A 23746-nucleotide genomic window follows, 5' to 3' on the forward strand; every position below is an offset into this window, starting at 1 on the left:
CAACCTTAGCACATTAAAAGCAAAAACACAGCAAGCAAAACACAGCAAGCAAATCTCAACCCAATAACCACCCATAGAATAATTTTTCTTATGTTTTCTAATAGGACTCCTTTACCCCTTAAAAAGGCTCTATGTCTATTAGGGCTTTTATATAATCAGGTTCTTTATGCTATTTTATGATTAGGATATTATAAGCAATCATGCATACTAGTACCAAGGGCATAAATGCATTTGGCTAACAAACTACCAGCAAAGGAGTTTGAAATTAAAACACTCCTTTCACCCTGAATAATCTCATAAAATACCACCACCTGGGAAACTTATTGATTAAAGTTCTAAATTGATTCTCATTTGGGAAGAGATCGGGGAAGGCCTTCCTGCCTGTGTCAGAGTCCATTGAGGCAGGCATCAGAAAGACAGATATCATCTTTAAGGTGAGAGCCGGGGGCAGCTTTTCGAAATCCCTGAAAACCTGATCTGCCTTGCCTGTCAGGCTTTCTCCTCGTGACCTTGTCATGGGTGGGATCTCGTGAGCTGGCCTTTTCGAAAACCCCTGAAAACCTGATCCGCCTTGCCCATCAGGTTTTCTCCCCTATGGCCTTTTTAGGGGTAGGGTCTTGTGCGTTGGCTCCCGGCAACTTCCAATTTCTCCTTTTATGTCTTTTAGTGTTTGTCTTATGTATTGAGGTGCTCCTATGTGGGGTGCTTAGATATTTACAATTGTTATGTCTTCCTCTTGGATTGATCCCTTATCATTAATTTTGTTTCTTTATCTCAAAGTCCTAAGTTTATCCCTTCTCACATATATTTTAGTATTTGGTGAACTACTCAATGTTTTCCTCTCATATGGACATATGATAATTACTATATGTCATTTTAGAGCATACTGAAGAGGTTTTTTATAATCTACATTTTAGACACAAGGAACGAACTATAGAGGAAATACAAATGTCTTTCCCCATACCTGTTATTTAGTTATGTATGGAAGTGACAGTCTAACCAAATCTATTGCTTATGCTCCATCTGATTTACTATATTTCTCAAGCACAGAATTGCATATATTATTGTTTTTAAAGATACTTAGCAGGACTGCTTACCTACCAAAAGTGAAAGAGCATTATAGAGCATTAACAATACAAAATCACCAATATTTATTGGACATTTAGGACACCCTCCTGGTGCTGCTGCTAAGTTGCTTCAGTTGTGTCCAACTCTGCGACCCCATAGATGGCAGCCCACCAGGCTCCTCCGTCCACAGGATTCTCCAGGCAAGAATACTGGAGTGACTTGCCATTTCCTTCTCCTTAGGACATCCTAAATACTATTTAACACTGAATAAATGAACTTATTTAATCATGTGAAGAAATAATAATTACTTGTTAGGAAGAAAGTAAGATATTAAGGGCTTACTTTTACGATTTAGATGTGATAGTCTTTTGGCCTTCACTGGTGGCTCAGTGGTAAAGAATCACCTGCCAAAGCAGGATACTAGACGTGACTTTGATTCCTGGGTTAGGAAGATCCTGTCGAGAAGGAAATGGCAACCCACTCCAGTATTCTGGCCTGGCAAGTCCCATGGACAGAAGACCCTTGCAGGCTACAGCCCCTGGGGTCACGAAAGAGTTGGACATGACTTAGTGACTAAATCACAATAGTGTTTTACTTTAGACATGTCTTCTATATTTCAACTCTCATCGACTTCTCAAAGGGCTAGAAGAAAAATAGTGCTTTCCTCTATTGATATATCTGATTCAATTCCTTCAAGGGCCATGAGGCTTCCATTTCTCCCACTGGCACTGCTGCAGTGGCTGCACTCTTCAGACAATAGAGATTATCTCAGTCTGGGGCTATTCTTGTCTTATCCTCCAGCGCCCCAAACCCTGCAGCTGGTCAGTTCACTGAACAGTTTGATCCTCTTTTGCCGCTTTTTATCCTCTTATTGACATTATTGTCAGTTCCCAGTTCTGCTTAGTTCTCCTGCCACTTAAGAGCTGTTGGTCTAATACTGGGTAAGAAAGAAATCCTCATTTTGACCTAGTCTCTTCTCAAAGTCCAAGAGGAATTCTCTGCCACCATATCACTTCTATCTAATTGGGTTAAAAATTAGGGTCCATTACTAAGGGACTCTTTCAACTAACCCCATTATGTAACAAATCCAAAAGAGTTATGGTAACTAATAATAAAATCACTTTTCTACATTATGATATACATTACATCAAAATAAAAAGTAGTGATTTATGAAGGGAGTTCAAATGAAAAAATGCCAATATAGTTCACTTATAAAATGTTATATTGAGTCAGATATCTTCTTGAAGAGCTATTGCTACTTCATATATGACAGATATACATTTCTATGTTTATATATGATGTGGTTTATTTATTTACTAAAAGTATTTATTGAGCATCTGTGACATTTCATATTCTAGTCTAGGTCTTTGAGATATTGTAGGGTAATAAATAAGTTCTTACCATGTAAGAGAGCATTATGTGTTAGTGGACACAAGTAAATAAATGAACAATTTAAAGGTAAATATATTATTATTATATATACATGTATAATAATATATTATTCAAAATCCATACGTTTAACTAAACTAGTGACAGGTAACTCATTTTTTCACAAATAAAATTTATAAGAAGCAAAACATACAGAACAAACAAAAACGAGTTTCTGTGGTTGAAGTTACACTGGTCTGAAAGGAAGGAAGAAGCAGTGTTCGTTTAGTATCTTATTCACTCTTGCTGCTTCAATTTGGTTTTTATAGAATTCCAAGGGGCATAGTTTGAAAACTACCAATGCAGTAAATAACAATTAATGTTAATAAATCTGCAGTTTAAATAATTTTCATAACAACAATTATAAAATAGTAATTGATATATTGATTACTTTAGGCCAGATATATTTGTAATTTCTTGTATTCATAGCAATCCAAGGAAGTAAGGACTATTATCACATAACATATGTATTATCCTTCCTTAAATATTTGGTAAATGTCACCAGTAATCATGATATCAATAAAGAAAATCAAAAGCAACTATTTCAATATATGCAGGGCGTAAATTTGGTGAAGATCATTAATAATAATTTTTATATAAAATATTTGAAGTTCACAAATAGGAGATAATTTCCTAATCTTGAAAGGAAACTGTATTCCAAAGTCTGTAGGAAAGTACTATTCACTAATAATTAATTCATACAGTTTCTATATTCTCATTAAGATTGGTATTAACATAAGGATGCCTACTCTCACAGTTAATATTTGATATCAGCTTGGTAGTCCTGGTCAAAATCTTAAGATCAAAAAAAGGCAGAAGTAAAAAAAAAGAGATGAAAAAATTTTTAAGACCTGATTTTAAAAATTAGTAAGAAGTTTGGATATAAAATAAATGGAAAAATAGTTCTCTTTACATTAGCAATAAATAATTAGCATATGTAATAGAAATAAATATAATAAAAGTAACAAATTATAAAACATCTGAGTTTTATCCTAACAAAGCATGTACAGGACCTTTATAGAAACCATTTAAATTTAAAATAAACACCATAACAAAATATGAGTAATTCAAAAAGTAAAATATGTTAATAGATAGATGGGATAAAAACATAAGGCTGTCATTTTCCCCAAAATTATACATTCAATTAAATGCATTCAAAATTTTAAATGAATTATTTTGAGGAATATTATTACCTGTTCTAAACTTTATAGTAAGGAATAATTTTATACAAATTTCACATAGTTTCATAAAAGGAAAGTAAGGGGAAATCCATATTTGAAGAACACAACAAAGCCACAGTAATTAAAATATTCTGATAATGTTTCAAGGACATTTAAATAGTCCAGTAGAAAAGAAAAGATATCTCAGATATAGACACTTGTTTATATTTGGCATATCATAAAACTGTTATCTTAAGGAATGGGGACAGCTTAGTAGGCCATGTTAGGAAAATGTTTTCATATATGAAAAAAAATTTGATCCTTGGATTATCATTTATACAACTGGAGACCAGATATATTAACAATTTGCATGTAAAAAACATTATTTAATGAAACAATATAGAAAATCTTGGAAACTTATAATAGAAGAAAAAAGTTTTAAAACATGAAGTCTTAAACTAATAGAAAATTGGTCAAAGGATACGAATCAGTGACTCACTGAAGGGTTTTCCTAAATGGTTGACTTTGAGAGATTCTAACATTGAGAAAATCTGAAAAATGCTCAGTAATGCTCCAAATCAGAAAAATTATCATTAAAATAGTCATAAAGTATTTATTTTCTTTGGAAAGGAAATATCAAATGTTGGCAAACATGTGGGGAGGTAGAATTCTGATGGGAGTGTACATTATATGGGCTTCCCTGGTGGCTCAGATGGTAAAGAATCTGCCTGCAATGCATGAGACCGGGTTTGATCCCTGGGTCAGAAAGATCCCCTGGAGAAGGAAATGGCAAGCCACTCCAAAGTTCTTGCCTGGAAAATCCCATGAACAGAGGACCCTGGCAAGCCATAGTCCTTGGGGTCACACAGTGTCAGACAAGACTGAAGCGACTTAGCACACATACAGGTACATTGATATACTGGAAAACTCTCTGGCTAGATTAAAATTGGGCACGACCCAATGATACAGTCCTGGGGGAGATGTCTCAGGTAAGTTCTTGACCAGAACTATAAGGGGATAAGCGTGAGGATATTCATCCTTGTATTGTTTGTGGCAAAAGCAGTTTGACAGCAACTTTGACATACATTATCAGAGGAATGGTTCTGTTAATATCACATGTGAGTATTCATTATGGAACAGTTATTCATAACATAAGTGAGGAGCAAATAAACTAGAGGTCTGTATAGAAATATAAATAGATCCCTGAAATTGTTGAAAAACTAAGCAGTGTTGTGATTTATAGCACAATGAAGTTTATGTACAAATTTTAATACATATTTTACAAGAGCATGTGCATTTTTTGGGACAAATCAAAAATATAGTTTTGAGTTGGGAAGGAAATATTAGAAGAATCAATTTATAGGAGAAGATAGGTGACTTTTTAAGGATTGAGGAAATTAATGTGCTGAGGAGTCGAAATTAAAATACAGAGGAGCGTGATTAACTTATACTGAAAGAAGTAGACAAAAGTTTAAAAAGAAATGTATAAATAAAAGCACATATAAAATCATAGAGAGCAATATAAGGTGTATGCTGATGAAAAAGCTCTGATCTATTATATAATGTAGCTTAATAGACTTTCTGAGTCACTCTAATTCAACAATGTGCTATCTGAATTCATGACTCAAACTTTCCATTCTGGTCTTTTAAAATTTCTTTCTGGCCTTGAACATATGAATTCACTTTTATCCTATAAATTTATTGATTTTATTCCTTATGTATATTTATTTTCATTTCAAAATAGGTTGGTATTGATATCCTGCATGAAATTAACTTATCTAAAAAATGAAAGTAAGTTAAAAAAGTGACAATGCTATTAATTCACAGAAAATGTCTATTTTATTTCATTCCTAATATCTAGATCATTTTCAAGTCTATCATTTTGGTTGTTTCAATTAGGAACTTAATTTAAATTAACTTTGCTTTGTAAATAAATTTTTAACTAAAAAGCTGTCACATTTCATTAAGTTAGTTTGGTGAACATTTGCCCCTATTTCAAAAAGTTACACAGGTGGGAGAATGTTATTTCATTTTTGAGCTTTAGTTTAGCCACATCATATTCCTGACATTGTTCTTAATTGTGTCTGTGGGACAATGTCCCTAACGCACCAGAAGTTTCTGCATTCAACAGATCTCTCATTCCAACTTTAAATTGCTTTGGGAATGGGGAATAATTACAGCAACTGTTGCATGACAAATATTTACTCTTTCAGATCTGTGGAATCTGACATTGTTTGTTGAACCTGACCTTAGTTCAGAATGCTGACATAAATACTAAGAAGAAATTAACAGGTTCTTCTAGGAGTTGGAAATAATTTATCAGTGTAAGGGTAAGTCTTGAATATCATAAAAATATACCCTTTCATTCCGTAATTAAAATTCATATTAAATATGGACTTAAAATATGAACAGCATGAAGCAGTGCAGCCTCTAATTAATTATTAGGACCAAATACAGCTGTGATTTATTATTTGACACACTTTGGGAGTGTATTAGAAATGCAGAGTCACAGGCTGTGCATCAGCCTTGGCAAAAGAAAATCTACATTTTAACAAAATATCCAGGAAGTTTATATACATATGAAGAATTTAGCAAAGACTGAAATAATTGATTTCTCATTAATCTACCAAGGCCAACAATTCTGGGTAGTACTTGGTGGGAAAACTTGATATAATAACTTTTGGTGTTGTAGCCCACAGAATTCTAGACTTCACAGGTAAATATCTGCGCTTCAAGCTCCATTCTTTACTTATAGGCTGGATTACTTTGGCCACATTTTGTCTTTCACATTTGAAAGAAAATAGAGATAATGAGAAGACTGATTTTTTAAAATAAAGTGCTACACACATACATGCAGTTACATATTTAGGCATTATTACTATTTTCTCAGGTTCACTTAAATACATAAATTATCAAGAATAATTCTGATGTCATTGAATGAAGCAAATGAAGAGACTATTTTTCTTCAGAGATCTCCATTGTATTCTTGCAGAACTAGTTTACACACTAGTCTTGTAATGGGAAGTAATAATATAGTAAGAGCAGCCTGAGACTACGAGATCAACAACAAACGTGATGTTGGAACAAATGTTAAATTGCTATGTGTGTGACTCAGTTTACTACAATCAAATGTCTGCCCTATAGAAAGACATAAATTTAGCAGACTGAATAGAGAACTAAGGTGTCAGGCAGACAAACAAATATGCATAAAATCACACTTGCTTTAAGATTTTCAACACTTCTGTTAAATACTGGATCAAAATTCCAGTCTTTGTGGTCTTTTGTCTTCCCCACCACTCTCTCACCGAGACTGATTTAATGAAGTCAGATTTATCATCTGAAATATTCTAGGGCTTTTATAAAACTCAATCTATAGTGTCTTCAACAGTGGGGAAGGTTGCTTCTGAATTTGCTTCTGATCCTAGGTAGATACTGGAGTGGGTTGCCATGGCTTCCTCCAAGGGATCTTTACAACCCAAGTTTCCAACCTGGGTTTCCTGTATTGCAGGAAACCAGCTGAGCTACTAAGGAAGCCACTTCAAACATTAGACACAGGGCACTGAAATTCTCAATTTCTCAGTTATCGCTGTGTTCTTGGCAAAGACATTCTTGAAGATAACTGAATGACAGGGTTTTGAAGAAAACACACTAGAATAATGTCTATTCAAGAAATTTGTTATATTTGTTACTTGGCAGTGAAAATATTTTATGTTGGTACTTTTCTGACATCTTGAAAGCTAGGGCATGGATAGGATAAATAAGACATTTGTGAATGAATTCATTCTTCTGGGACTCTCTGGTTACCCAAAACTTGAGATTATTCTCTTTGCTGTAATTCTAGTTATGTATCTAGTGGTTCTAATTGGCAACGGTGTTCTGATCATAGCAGGCATATTTGATTCCCGTCTTCACACCCCCATGTACTTCTTTCTGGGAAACCTTTCTTTTCTGGATATCTGCTATACGTCCTCCTCTGTTCCCTCAACTTTGGTGAGCTTAATCTCAAAAAAAAGGAACATTTCCTTCTCTGGATGTGCAGTGCAGATGTTCTTAGGATTTGCAATGGGGTCAACAGAGTGTTTCCTCCTTTGCATGATGGCTTTTGACCGCTATGTGGCCATCTGTAACCCTCTGAGATACCCTGTCATCATGAGCAGGGTGGTGTGTGTCCTGATGGCTTCTGTGTCATGGCTCTCTGGCGGAATCAACTCAATTGTGCAAACATCTCTTGCCATGCGATTGCCTTTCTGTGGTAATAATATTATTAATCATTTCTTATGTGAAATACTGGCTGTTCTCAAGCTAGCTTGTGCTGATATATCCCTCAATATTGTTACTTTAGCAATGTCAAATATGGCTTTCTTGGTTCTACCCCTTCTGGTCATTTTTTTCTCCTATATGCTTATCCTCTATACCATCTTGAGAATGAACTCAGCCACAGGGAGACGCAAGGCCTTTTCTACCTGCTCAGCACATCTGACTGTGGTGATCATATTTTATGGTACCATTTTCTTCATGTATGCCAAACCCAAGTCTCAGGACCTCCTTGGACAAGATAATTTGCAAGCTAGAGAAGCACTTGTTTCCATGTTTTATGGGGTGGTGACCCCAATGCTAAATCCTATAATCTATAGCTTGAGAAATAAGGATGTAAAAGCTGCTGTGAAATATTTACTGAATCAGAAATCTGTTAACCAATTAAGATCAAAGTGAAAAGTGGTTTTAGTGTATCAAGACAAGACATGGCATTAGTAGGCAATCACTGATGACTTTCTTTGGGGAAACCAAAGTTATGCATAGAGATTTTCCTTCTTTGTCAGCTTAGCTACCATCCCTGAGTTCAGTAGTCTTCTATAAACTCAGATTCCAATAGGTTCTGATCCACATTTCACAAAGACAGTTAATTACTTTAGAAACTTATCCCTGGTGATATCTGAAATGAATTTTTGTGTGTGTGTGTACTGTGTAGTTGTTGTTATTCAGTCGCTAAGTCATGTCTGACTCTTTGTAACCCCATGGACTGCAGTACACCAGGCTTCCTGCTGTCCTTCACTATCTCCCAGAGTTTGCTCAAACTCATGTCCATTGAATTGGTGATGCCATCCAACCGTCTCATCCTCTGTTGCCCCCTTCTCCTCCTGCCCTCAATCTCTCCCAGCATCAGGGTGTTTTCCAATGAGTCAGCTCTTCACATCAGTTTGCCAAAGTATTGGAAGTACAGTGAAAAATATCACACATACTCTTTGAAAATAGCAAGTCTGGAATATAAATTCTTCTCCATCACAAATCACTTAATGTTGGTAAAGTTACTCATTTTTCTAAAATGCAGCTCCCTTATTTTAAAGCAAGGGAGTAATTAAATATTGCTCTCAGTTTTATTATAAAGATTCAGTAAGTTGTACAAAGCACCCAGCATAGTGTCAATACATAGTAATTTCCTTTGTAGAGGACATTGAGCTTGACTTTTTCTGTTGACTCAGAATTTAAGAATTGAAGTAGAGACTCCAAATTTAAGATGAATGGCACCAACTTGCACTTTTTTAAAAAAGCTGTCAGTTGTTAGAGGCAGACACCTTCCCCTTGTCTTCCTATTAGTATCAACCACCACTGTTCTTATCTACATTATACAATGTGAACTTCAAGAAAAGAGAAGATAGAATCAAAGAAGACTTATAACATGAGAAGTGCTCAGTGAATGGTGAGAGGTGTTTCACTACTGTTCCTCTGAAAGAATGGAAAGACTGTTCTTACCCAAGCCCAGTAAGATGATTCTGCTAAACCTGTTGAGGTTTTGGGTGCCTGCAAAGAAGAACTGACATCTGGTTTGATGAATGGAGGATTGCTGTGCCTTTTTTCTCTAGGGTATAGACTAAGAGGGGAGCTACCCTAGCAGAGGGCTGTAGGATGGGTATCTTGGGGCTGAAAATAACCAGAAACTTTTTAGTTTGCCTGAAATATTTTGTTCAGTTGTGAAAGACTGAAATTTGTGACTGAGAAGAGAAATTCATTTCATTTTATACACCAATGAATTGATATTTCTCAATAAACCTATTACAGGCTTTTGAGTTTGTTGTTCTTTCTTTCTTTCTTTTTTTTTTAACTTTCCATAGATTCTTTTGCAATAGCTGAGTACAGCTTGTCATTGGTCCACACCACCAGTCTTTGTGACAGTTGGTTTCAGCCTTATGGTACTACCTAAATTTTCTCTTTCTTATTGGTATTAGAACCATAGTATGAATCAAAACCTCAATGAGGTACCATTACACGCCCGTCAGAATGGCTGCTATCCAAAAGTCTACAAGCAATAAATGCTGGAGAGGGTGTGGAGAAAAGGGAACCCTCTTACACTGTTGGTGGGAATGCAAACTAGTACAGCCACTATGGAGAACAGTGTGGAGATTCCTTAAAAAACTGGAAATAGAACTGCCATATGACCCAGCAATCCCACTTCTGGGCATACACACCAAGGAAACCAGATCTGAAAGAGACGTGCACCCGAATGTTCATCACAGCACTGTTTATAATAGCCAGGACATGGAAGCAACCTAGATGTCCATCAGCAGACGAATGGATAAGGAAGCAGTGGTACATATATGCAATGGAATATTACTCAGCCATTAAAAATAATACATTTGAATCAGTTCTAATGAGATGGATAAAACTGGAGCCCATTATACAGAGTGAAATAAGCCAGAAAGATAAAGACCATTACAGTATACTAACACATATATATGGAATTTAGAAAGATGGTAACAATAACCCTATATGCAAAACAGAAAAAGAGACACAGATGTACAGAACAGATTTTGGACTCTATAGGAGAAGACGAGGGTGGGATGATCTGAGAGAACAGCATTGAAACATGTATATTATCTATGGTGAAACAGATCGCCAGTCCAGGTTGGATGCATGAGACAAGTGCTCAGGGCTGGTGCACTGGGATGACCCAGAGAGATGGGATGGAGAGGGAGGTGGGAGGGGGGTTCAGGATGGGGAACACATGTAAATCCATGGCTGATTCATGTCAATGTATGGCAAAAACCACTACAATATTGTAAAGTAATTAGCCTCCAACTAATAAAAATAAATGGGGGAAAAAAAAAAGAACCACAGTATGACCCCAGACATCCTAACTGAGAGCTGTACTCCCGGCCAATCTATGTCCTTGGGTAAATCCATATTTTTGATGTGTGTGATCTGGTCCTGAAATCCTGCTGCCTGTCTTCTGTCCCCTCTGGGTTGGAGGGTTGTCACTGTAGCAAATCTCTAACTGTGGGTTCTTCTCCTCTGGCTTGTATCACAATGGGTGCTGCTTTTGGTTCTATTTAGACAGGTATGTAGCAAGCCTTGCAGGTGAAGTGAAATCCACTGGGATGAGCCCTACATTTCAGTCTGTTGCAGTTTGATTCTTAGCAAAGTTTGACCTATGCTACCAAGGTTTTAACACATGTCTGTATGTACATGGTCCTGCTTCTGTTGTCCCAGCCGATTCCTTAGCATCTTATTTTTTTCCCCAACAAAGCAAAGGGTGCTAGCATGTCAAACACATTTTTATATCAAACTGAATGCTTTATTTATAAAAATTGATTAAAATTATTCTTTCCATTGCTGTATCAAAAGTTGGTGCTATGTTGCTTCAATTTTGACAAGTTCTGCTCATATTGATGAATGCCTGAAAAATTGACAGTTTTAAAACTAATCTGCCCTCCCAAGAAATTTAGAAGTCTCAAAAAAATTGTATGTGTATTATCTTGTGATATCCCTGGAGGAAGGCATGGCAACTCATTCCTGTATTCTTGCCTGGAGAATCCCGACAAAGATTCCAGCAGGCTACAGTCCATAGGGGCGCAAAGAGTCAGACATGACTGAAGTGACAACATGTACGCACACCTCTTGTGATAAAATAATAGATATTTTATAAATTTTTTAAAAATGAAAGAGAATAAGGAAAATATTGTTAGCAATGTTGATGCTTCCTACAGGTGACCACCACTAACATTTTTATTACTTGTGTTATTAACTTGAATGCATAAAATTAATCATTTTACTGTTGATTTATTTTGATGCACCATATGCACTTGGAGTTGCTATTGTGAAAAAATTTTTTAATGTGTATACAACTCATTAGGTTTCATAGAATAAATTCTAGACAAATTACCATAGCAGGTGATATGATTTTTTAGTTTCTCTTTTTAAACTATAGCCCTCCCCCAGAAATCATATTACCTGCTGTCAATGTTACTGTAAATGTTTCCTCAAATGTTTGTGGCTCTGGCTTGTGTGTGCATGTGTGTGTATACATAGATTATAAACTTTGAATTTTGGAAATTTTCAAAAAATAAAAATGAAGCTATATATAATGAAACTTCATGCACTAATCACTCAGTTTAAAAAATTGTTAGTTCATTGTTACTTTGATATCTAAACCCACTCAGTTCCTTTCTCTAGATTTTTAAGTAAATATTGGATACATATGTGAGTGTAATAATTTTGTATTTTGAAATAATTCAGACTTATAGAAAGGTTGCAAAAATCACAGAGAGAATTTTCTTTAAGCTTTCACTGAGAATCTACAGATATTACATCTTACCACATTTGCCTTATCATTTCTTCATATATTTATATATATATGTATATATGTAAGAGTATAAATACATATATAGAGAACTGTTTGAGAATGAGGTACATATACTATGTCTCTTAACCCCTAAATATATTTTTTGTTTTTACCATAAACAGAATATAATTGTTGACATGAAGAAAAAATACTGTTTAATTTGGCAGTCAGCAAAACAATGACTCTGAGCCTTGACTTACCACCTGTATTTGTGTGATCTATGATCTAGGAATGATTTTTAAATTGTTGAAAAATTTTAAAAAGTATAATACTTCATGGACCCTGACAATTATATGAATTTCAAATTTTTACTTGGTGATAATTGTAGACTCATAGAAAATTGTAAAAATAGTATATATCATGTATACTTCACTCCACTTCCCCTAATTGTGATACCTTATATTATAGTATTACAATATCACAATCACAAAATTGACATTAGTTCAATACTCTTAGCTACACTACAAAACATATTATTACCATTTTCCCATATATTCATATGTGTGTGTGTAGTTCTATACAATTTTATCTTATGTATAGATTCTTGTAACCACCACCACAATTGAAATATATACCTGTTATCTAACTATCAGGAAACTCCCTGTTGCTACCCAGTGATGGTTAATATTGTGTGTCAGTTTGGGGTTGTGGTATGCTCTTATTTGGTCAAGCATTGGTCTAGATGTTGCTGTGAAGGTAGTTTTTAGATATTATTGAACTTAAATCAGTAGACTTTGAGTAGAACAGATTTAGGTGCATTTTCAATCCCTGGGTTGGGAAGATCCCCTAGTGTAGGAAATGGCAATTCATTCCAGTATTCTTGCCTGTCAAGTTCCATGAACAGAGGAACCTGATGGGCAACAGTTCATGGGGTCACAAAGAGTTGGACATAGCTGAGTGACTGAGCATACACACACACAGAACAGATTATCTTTGTAATGGGGGTAGACCTCATCCAGTCAGTTGACAGCCATTTTTATTTCCTTTCAGTCAGAGTAGAGAGACCATGTCTTTGAATACCGCATATTCATCGGAGCGCCAGAAGGGTCATAACTTGTTGTATCTGATGTATCTGTTGTAATTGAAGTATCCTTATAATAAAAATTATGTTAGATTTGCCTTTATAGTTGTTTTTAAAAGTCTAGAAAAGATGAATTTAATCTACAAGTGATTAAACTGCCTACCAGAACAAAGTGAAACATTCTAACATTCTTTGAAAGACTGTGACAAAACCCAGCACTCAACAAGGTAAATTTCATGATATCTGGCATCCAGTAAAAAATTCACATTATACAAAGGAGCTCACTAATATAGCCTAGAGAAATTCAGTCACTAGAAGGAGACTGAGAAATTGTAGATAGTAGAATTAAAGAACAAGGAATTTAAGTGGACTATCATAAATATAATAAATATACTAAAGATTGAAGTGAAAACAGAAACATGATGTAGAGGAAAAGGATAAAAATGCCCCATAATTTTTTGTTATCACTTTTTGTTATGACTTTGTCAAATTAACACTTGTTAAATGGAACACAGTGACAAATGATGAACCATGATTCAACAAAAGACCACAAGATAAATGGAAATAGAGAATTTTCCTACTCACAGGTCCTGGAGGTCATGCCCAAGATGCCTTGAGGAGCCACATAGGGAGGTCAAGACAGAGTGTAGACAAAGAAATAGTGTTATCAAAAATGGGGTTAGGCTGCTCAAGGCTCAAAAGCCACTAAAGAGGCCAGGTTGGTGGAAAGGAAAGGTTGCTTTATTTTGGATGTCAGCAATGGAGGGTTAGGGCTAGGGGTGGGTTGGAGGAAGGCAAAAGTCTGTCCAAAGCCCACTTAGAGACAGTGGACAAGAGCTTTTATAGACAGAGGGAGGGGACCTTGTGCAGAAACAATACAGGCAGCCATGAAAGTCATATTGAAATTGGTTTTTGGTTTTCTGACCATTGTCATCTTGATTGTTTCAGGTACAGTTAATCTTCAGTTCCAGAGTCAGTTTGTTTCCATTTCTTTCAGGCCAGTTATTGGAATTGTGGTAGCTTATGTTGTGGGTACTGTCTGGTCCCACGCAGTTGACTTCTTCCACCGGGTGGGGCTTTCAGTATCTGTGCGACAGCTCATAGGACACGGCTCAGAATGTTATCTACAGCCCTTGAGAAGGAAATAAAGGTCTTTGACTGTGCTTAATGACTGCATTATGATATTTGATCTCCTTTGAATGTTTTCTTTTGTTTCTGTATGTTCTCACTTCTATGATTAAGCTTATTCTTTGGCTAAAGGTTTTCCACAGACTAAAGACAGGCTGAGGACATGGCAGGGCAATGACCATAGGATCCTGATCTGTTTCACTGGGACCCAGGTACATGTGTTTTTAGGGTCCATGGGTGTAGTCCTTTCAGGTTTTCATGCAAAGCCTGGATTGATCAATTTAAACCAAGAGATGGATTTTGGTAAGGCCCAGGAAGGTCTTATTCAAGGGTCATTCAAAGGGGAAGTGCTGGGAGAGAGGAGAAATTACTAATCACAAGGGCTGTTAGGGAAATCATACCAGAAACTTTAATTTGTTTGTAATGTTATATGCAATTATTTGGGCTTCCCAGGTCACACTAGCAGTAAAGAACCTGCCTGTCAATGCAGGAGACCTGAGTTCAGTTCAGTTCAGTCGCTCAGTCGGGTCTGACTCTTTGCGACTCCATGGACAGCAGCATGCCAGGCCTCCCTGTCCCATCACCAACTCCAGGAGTTTACTGAAACTCATGTGCATTGAGTCAGTGATGCCATCCAACCACCTCATCCTCTGTCTTCCCCTTCTCCTCCTGCCCTCAATCTTTCCCAGAATCAGGATCTTTTCAAATGAGTCAGTTCTTCACATCAGGTGGCCAAAGTATTAGAGTTTCAGCCTCATCATCAGTCCTTCCAATGAATATTCATGACTGATTTCCTTTAAGATGGACTGGTTGGATCTCCTTGCTGTCCAAGGGACACTCAAGAGTCCTCTCCAACACTATAGTTCAAAAGCATCAATTCTTTGGTGCTCAGTTTTATTTATAGTCCAACTCTCACATCCATACATGCCTACTGGAAAAAACAAAGCTTTGACTAGACGGACCTTTATTGGCAAAGTAATGTCTCTGGCTGGTCATAACTTTCCTTCCAAGGAGTAAGAGTCTTTTAATTTCATGGCTGAAGTTATCATCTGCAGTGATTTTGGAGCACAAAAAAATAAAGTCTGTCACTATTTCCACTGTTTCCCCATCTATTTGCCATAAAGTGTTGGAACCAGATGCCATGATCTTAGTTTTCTGAATTTTGAGATTTAAACTAACTTTTTCACTCTCCTCTTACACTTTCATCAAGAGGCTCTTTAGTTCTTTACTTTCTGCCATAAGAGTGGTGTCATCTGCATATCTGAGGTTATTGATATTTCTCCTGGCAATCTTGATTCCAGCTTGTTCTTCATCCAGTCCAGCATTTCTCATGATATACTCTGCATATCAGTTAAATAAGCAGGGTGAGAATATATAGCCTTGATATACTCCTTTTCCAATTTGGAACCAGTCTGTTGTTCCATGTCTAGTTCTAACTGTTGCTTCTTGAGCCACATACAGATTTCTCAGGATACAGGTGAGGTGGTCTGGTATTCCCATCTCTTGAAGAATTTTCCACAGTTTGTTGTGATCCACATAGTCAAGGCTTTGGCACATAGTCAATAAAACAGAAGTAGATGTTTTTCTGGAACTCTCTTGCTTTTCAATGATCAAACGGATGTTGGCAATTTGATCTCTGGTTCCTCTGTATTTTCTAAATCCAGCTTGAACATCTGGAAGTTTCACAGTTCACATATTGCTGAAGCCTGGCTTGGAGAATTTTGAGCATTACTTTGCTAGTGTGTGGGATGAGTACATTTGTGCAGTATTTGAGCATTCTTTGGCATTGCCTTTCTTTAGGATTGGAATTAAAACTGACCATTTCCAGTCCTGTGGCTTCTGATGAGTTTTCCAAATTTGCTGGCATATTGAGTGCAGCACTTTCACAGCATCATCTTTTAGGATTTGAAATAGCTCAACAGGAACTCTATCACCTCCACAAACTCCGTTTGTAGTGATTCTTCTTCCTAAGGCCCACTTGACTTCACATTCCAGGATGTTTGGCTCTAGGTGAGTGATCACACCATTGTGATTATCTGGATCATGAAGATCTGTTTTTGCATAGTTCTGTGTATTCTTGCCACCTCTTCTTAATATCTTCTGCTTCTGTTAGGTCCATACCATTTCTGTCCTTTATTGAGGCCAATCTTTGCATGAAATGTTCCCTTGGTATCTCTAATTTTCTTGAAGAGATCTCTAGTCTTTCCCATTCTATTGTTTTCTTCTGTTTCTTTGCATTGATCACTTAGGAAGGCTTTCTTATCTCTCCTTGCTATTCTTTGGAACTCTGCATTCAAATGGGTATATCTTTCCTTTTCTCCTTTGCCTTTCACTTCTCTTCTTTTCACAGCTACTTGTAAGGCCTCCTCAGACAGCCATTTTGCCTTTTGCATTTTCTTTTCTTAGGGATGGTCTTGATCACTGCCTCTAGGTTAAATTCCTAGGTCCGGAAGATCCCTTGGAGAAGGGCATGGCAACCCACTCTAGTATTCTTGCATGAAGAATCCGTTTGGCAGAGAAGCCTGGTGGGCTATGGTCCATAGGTTTGCAAACAGTCAGACACAACTGAACGACTTGGGACACACTCATGTGCTGTTATTTAGGGCACGTACTTGCATGAAGGTGGGCTAGTGTCAGCTTAAGGTCCCTACAGGCTACGTGATGAAATGGAACCCAAATCATCAGTACAATGGTGTGGCTTAGATAAACCCTCAACACTTTTGCTTTAAAATGTTGACATTAAATAAATAAAAAATCATGAGAAAAAAGTATTTTTTTTTTTACCTACATATTGACCACTTTCAACACTCTTCATTCTTTTGTGCTGTCATATGATGCTATTTTCTATCCACTGGAAGAAAAATTTTGTTTCGTTTGCTTATAGAATTCCTTTCAGCTTTTGTCCAAAAACTTTCTTATTTCACTTTCATTTTTTAAAGAATAATTTTGCTGTACATAGAAGTGGATTAAGAGATTTAGTTTTCCTTCAACACATTAAGGACAACTGCATTCCTCTGGGTTGCATTACTTCTACTGTGATGTATGCCATCTTTATTTTATCCTCTAGCTATAACATTTCTCTTATTTAGCTATTTTAAAGATTTTTTTTTTAGTGCTAATTTTCACCAATTTAACTGCGATGTGGTATAGCTATTTATATGTTTGTATTTGTGTGTGTGTGTGTGTGTGTGTGTGGTGTTTATACTGTTTGTGGTATGGTGAGCTTCTTGCATCTGTGGGCTTCCTCAAATTTGGAAAAATTTTGGCCATTATTTCTTGGCACTATTTGAGTTCTCCTACTCTCCTCTCAGCTACTGAGATGTCAGTTATATGTATGTTGAACTGCTTGAAATTTTCCATGTGTCACTGAAACTCTGTTCATTATTTTTTCAGTCTCTTTTTCTTTATGCTTCATTTTGAATAGTTCTGTTGCTGTGTTTTCTATAATACACATTTCCAGAAGTTATTTTCTGGAGGGAAGGCCTTCTTTTAATGAAAGACTGTGAAAAAGGCTGTTTTATTTTCCAAGCTTTTCTCTGTCACTTCATCCTCAGATTCAGCCCAGGGAAAGGTAAAGGAATAACTTAGATGATATGTACAATACCAGCTCATAGTCCCAGGTTCAGCTTTATTACCTAGTAGAAGTCCAGTCCATGGAACATTAAAATTAATTGCTCCAAAGTTTAATTAAAAACACAATTTACAAGTATTTAATATCATCTGGAAAGCATTTCAAAGTGAAGAATGAAAAAATATTTACATAAGGTATAATTAAATACCAGTATTAGCTTCAAAACCCATCAGGTGCACACCCAGTAACATCAGTCTTCTTAGGTTCTTCAAAATCTTGTGTTAAATCTACAAAGCTGTTTCAATGACCAAGGAGGGGATGGAAATCCCCATTACCTTTTGGACTCCATATACGCTTACCATGTCACCTGGAGTTACTTGCAGTGCAAGTTCTTTAAAGTTTTTTGTCACTTGTTCAGCGAGATGTATTTCTCTGCACAAGGGACCCAAGAGAGACCATTTTGGGACAGAGTCTGGTGCTCAGACTCTGATTCTGGGCTTCCTGGAGCTCTCTGAGCAGTTTGGTGGTCTCACCAAGTTTTCACTGGAACACTTCACCTTCTTCAGAGTCAAAATCTTCAACTGGAGCTCCAAAGTTTGTTCCTGCTTTCAGTGCTGTAAGCCTGTCTTGATTATTGAAGTCTACACACCCTATTGGTTCAACTTCTGTAATCTTCATTTCTTTTACTATGCCAAGTGTCCTAGTCTGGTGTTCATCCTCGGGAGATGATGTGTCCAACTCTTGCAAGTTTCTTTTTTTTTTCATTTATTTTTACTAGTTGGAGGCTAATTACTTTACAACATTGCAGTGGTTTTTGTCATACTCAGATGTATAGAACAGACTTGTGGACTCTGTGGGAGAAGGCGAGGGTGGGATGTTTCAAGAGAACAGCATTGAAACATGTATATCTAGGGTGAAACAGATCACCAGCCCAGGTTGGATGCATGAGACAAGTGCTCAGGCCTGGTGCACTGGGAAGACCCAGAGGGATGGGGTGGAGAGGGAGGTGGGAGGGGGGACTGGGATGGGGAATACATGTAAATCCATGGCTAATTTATTTCAATCTTGCAAGTTTCTAGAATGTCTTCCTGTTGTTAAAATAGTAAATAAACTATCTGCCATAAGATATGGATAATCTTGGCATGTGACCAAAAAATTCATGGATGCTGAAATCACTCTAGAGATAGAGTCTTGCCCATAGGTTGAATAGATTAAATCAGAATCATCCTTGCTGATATTTGCAAATGTGGAGTCATAATGTGGCACATAAGGCTGTAGGGTCCATAATTCAAGTATAACACTGGACTTACTTTGTTAATTTTATCTTCTCTGAATCCCTGAAAAGTATTCATTCCAGGCTGAAGGCTTCCAGTTGTCATCCCCAGTTTCACACGGCCATAGCCTGGTTCTCCTACAATAGGATCCACAGGATAGAGAAGTCCCAGTGTTGTTGCTTCCATCTGATTTCATCCTTTCAAATTCACACTGACTATTAACAAGCCACCTGGTCAGCTTTCCTCCAAATTCTGTGACAATGTGGTCAATCTGTCTTTCTCATATTATTGCTTTTAAATTTATCTTCAAGTGCATCTTTGTTTTTATTTTTCTTATTGGGACTCTTTTTAAAAAATTAATTTATTTTAATTGGAGGATAATTACTTTAAAATATTGTGGTGGTTTTTGCCAACCATCGACATGAATCAGCCACAGGTATGATTCCTCCCCCACCTCCCTCCCACCCATCCCTCAGGGTTGTCCCAGAGCATCGGCTTTGAGTGCTCCGCTTCATGCATCGAACTTGCACTGTTCATCTGTTTTACATATGGTAATATACATGTTTCAATGCTATTCTCTCAAATCATCCGACCCTTGCCTTCTCCCATATAGTCCAAAAGTCTGTTCTTTACATCTGTGTCTCTTTTGCTGTCTTGCATATAGGGCTGTCATTACCATCTTTCTAAATTCCATAGATATGTGTTAATATACTGTATTGGTGTTTCTCGTTCTGACCTGCTTCACTCTGTATAATAGGTTCCAGTTTTATCTACCTCATTAGAACTGAGTCAAATGCATTCTTTTATGCATTCTGAGTAATAGTCCATTGTGTATATGTATCACAACTTCCTTATCCATTCGTCTGTATAGACATCTAGGTTGCTTCCTTTGCTAGCTGTTGTAAACAGTGCTGCAGTGAGCACTGGGGTACATGTGTCTCTTTCAATTCTCTTGAAGCCTGTACCTCAGTGTCTCCAGAGTCTTACCTCTCTCTCAGCCAGGAGCGCTGTCCTCCACACTCTGCCAAGTTTCTATCTTTCTGCTTTTGACTTTTTTGCAAGTTTGAAATGAAGTCTGTGCCCTGCTTCAGGCTCTGAAGTCTTTCCTGGCTAAGAACTTTCATCCCTGAGTGCAATGGCGTCTTTGCAGCTTTATAATAAATGGTCTCTGGTTTGTTGTAAATCATATCATTAGTACACATTGTTTTGAAGTTAGCCTTTAGTTTTTCTATGGACTGGTAATCTCTGTTCTTGATCTTTCTTTCATGGTACTAAAATAATTTGATGTTTAATGATCATGATGTACCCAGGGGCAATAAAAGCAGTCACAGGAAATGAAAAGAAAGCACTTGGGTCTTTTCTCTGCAGTTGTCTCATCAGTTGATTCAGAGCCTCAGAAGGGGCATCTGTTCTACTTCTTCTTGTTTGACTAAAGAGACATCTCCAGAACTCTGCCCTGTGAAGCAGCTGCTTCAGCCCCTTGAACTCTTTTCTGACTTTGCTCAGTTTAATGAGACCACTGTGATCTGTTTGGGGTCCTCCTCCATAAATTGGAGTCTAAAAAGTAATCACTAATTGCCTTTAATCCTAGTCTCTTCTTCCAGAGGTCATTGTACTGCCTTGCTTGTTCAATATCTAAACAATATTTTTTTAGCTACTTTATCTGGTTTTCTAAAAGTTCATGGTGGGGTCGCATGCACAGCCCTAGTTAATCTACTGTCAAAGGCTGGATGCATGTGACAAGTGCTTGGGCCTGGTGTACTGGGAAGACCCAGAGGAATCAGGTGGAGAGGGAGGTGGGAGGGGGGATTGGGATGGGGAATACATGTAAATCCATGGCTGATTCATGTCAGTGTGTGACAAAAACCACTACAATATTGTAAAGTAATTAGCCTCCAACTAATAAAAATAAATGAAAAACAAACAAACAGATGTTCCCTCTTAGGTTTTCTGATTGTATAATTTTTCACTTTAAAAAAATATGATATTCATATATTATTCTGCATCTTCATTATCACTGTATTTTATTCTTAAATCTATAACTAAATATTTAAATGCTCATTGCTTATCATTTTGCCCAACTTTCCCCATTCATCTTTTGTTTGAATGAAGATTATCCTACCATCGATTCCAAAAGGGGATTATGAGTATAGCATTCCTTGGGTCTTATATGTTTAAAACTATTTTTCAATAGTATTGATATTTGAAGGACAGCATGACTAGATATAAGTTTCTTGGTATGCATTTTCATTCTTGAGTGTTTTGAAAATGCATCTCCACTGTCTGATCTTTTTCAGACAGTCTAATGTTGGGCTAATTCTTTGCCCCTATAAGATGTTAACTATTTTGTTTTAAAGATTTGAAGATTTTTGTATTTATCTTTAAACTCCAGTACAGTAGCTTTACTATACATGTCAGAGTAGATTACACTGAGCTTATTTTTCTCAACACCTAGTAAACACTGTCAGAAGACTCTCAAGAGTCTTCTCCAACACCACAGTTCAGAAAAGCTTTTCTGGAGTTAATTTTTAAATATTAATTTTATTTTCTTGTTTTATTTCCATTTTAGAGACTCAAATTTTATTTATAAAAGACACAGTATTTCTTCTTTACCTGTGGTTCATTGGATATATTTTCTTGATCTTATTTTTATTTTGTTGATCGCTTCCCTTTCTTCAGTGCCCTATTTAAATCTCATTCTAATTTATTTTACCTTGGCTACTTTTATTTTAGTCTTCATTTCTAAGGTGGCTTTGTCTTTTACTTATTACTTCCTGAGTTCAAACAATTTTCATTTCCTCCTGATACATTCCTTGATAAATTTCCTTTTAACTTTTGAATTTCTGATTTTAAGTATTTCTCTCTAATGCTTATTTGAGGATATTGGTATCAACTTGTATTGTTTTACAATTTAATTTGCCTCTTTTTTTTTCTTTCTTTGAGTTTAAGGGGCAGAAGTTTCCATCAGGTGAGGTATTTTATTTCTCATATTCTAATTCATTTTCTAATAGCTTTGATTACAGTCTACTCTCACTATTTATTTCATAATTTGGATTCAGTTCAGTTTACTTCAGTCGCTCAGTCATGTCCGACTCTTTGCGACCGCATGACCCACGACAAGCCAGGCCTCCCTGTCCATCACCAACTCCCGGAGTCCACCCAAACCCATGTCCATTGAGTCTCTGATGCCATCCAACCATCTCATCCTCTGTTGTCCCCTTCTCCTCCTGCCCTCAATCTTTCCAAGCATCAGGGTCTTTTCAAATGAGTCAGCTCTTCGTATCAGGTGGCCAAGTATTGGAGTTTCAGCTTCAACATCAGTCCTTCCAATGAACACCCAGAACTGATCTCCTTTAGGATGGACTGGTTGGATCTCCTTGCAGTCCAAGGGACTCTCAAGAGTCTTCTCCAACACCACAGTTCAAAAGCATCAATTCTTCGGCGCTCAGCTTTCTTCACAGTCTAACTCTCATATCCATATATGACCACTGTAAAAACCATAGCCTTGACTAGATGGACCTTTGTTAACAAAGTAATGTCTCTGTTTTGTTTTTTAATATGCTTTCTGTGTTGGTCATAACTTTCCTTCCAAGGAGTAAGCATCTTTTAATTTCATGGCTGCAGTCACCATCTGCAGTGATTTTGGAGCCGAGAAAAATAGTCAGCCACTGTTTCCATTGTTTCCCCATCTATTTGCCATGAAGTGATGGGACCAGATGCCATGATCTTAGTTTTCTGAATGTTGAGTTTAAAGCCAACTTTTTCACTTTCCTCTTTCACTTTCATCAAGAGGCTCTTTAGTTCTTCGCTTTCTGCCATAAGGGTGGTGTCATCTGCATATCTGAGGTTACTGATATCTCTCCTGCCAATCTTGATTCCAGCTTGTGCTTCATCCAGCCCAGCATTTCTCATGATGTACTCTGCATATAAGTTAAATAAGCAGGGTAACAATATATAGCCTTGATGTACTCCTTTTCCTATTTGGAACCAGTCTGTTGTTCCATGTCCAGTTCTAACTGTTGCTTCCTGACCTGCATACAGGTTTCTCAAGAGGAAGGTCAGGTGGTCTGGTATTCCCATCTCTTTCAGAATTTTCCAGTTTATTGTGATCCACACAGTCAAAGGCTTTGGCATAGTCAATAAAGCAGAAATAGATGTTTTTCTGGAACTCTCTTGCTTTTTTGATGATCCAACAGATGTTGGCAATTTGATCTCTGGTTCCTCTGGCTTTTCTAAATCCACCTTGAACATCTGGAAGTTCATGGTTCCTATACTGTTGAAGCCTGGCTTGGAGAATTTTGAGTATTACTTTACTAGTGTGTGAAATGAGTGTAATCGTGCAATAGTTTGAACTTTCTTTGGCATTGCCCTTCTTTGACATTGGAATGAAAACTGAGCTTTTCCAGTCCTGTGGCCATTGCTGAGTTTTCTGGATTTGCTGGTATATTGAGTGCAGCACTTTAACAACATCATCTTTTA

General features: G+C 36.8%; 1 protein-coding gene and 1 pseudogene across 1 annotated transcript; one reads left to right on the forward strand and one right to left on the reverse strand.

The window, feature by feature from the left end:
• Positions 1–7312: 7312 nt before the first annotated feature.
• LOC110152177 (olfactory receptor 13C4-like) lies at positions 7313–8369 on the forward strand. Its single transcript, XM_020915734.2, is given in 2 exon segments — positions 7313–7374; positions 7376–8369. Coding segments are annotated over 2 exon segments (1056 nt in total).
• A 9843-nt stretch (positions 8370–18212) lies between these two features.
• On the reverse strand, positions 18213–22007 carry LOC110152176 (bromodomain-containing protein 7-like; annotated as a pseudogene).
• Positions 22008–23746: the final 1739 nt, after the last annotated feature.

This window comes from Odocoileus virginianus, chromosome 31 (genome assembly GCF_023699985.2).
Source record: "Odocoileus virginianus isolate 20LAN1187 ecotype Illinois chromosome 31, Ovbor_1.2, whole genome shotgun sequence".
Classification (NCBI taxonomy): Eukaryota; Metazoa; Chordata; class Mammalia; order Artiodactyla; family Cervidae; genus Odocoileus; species Odocoileus virginianus.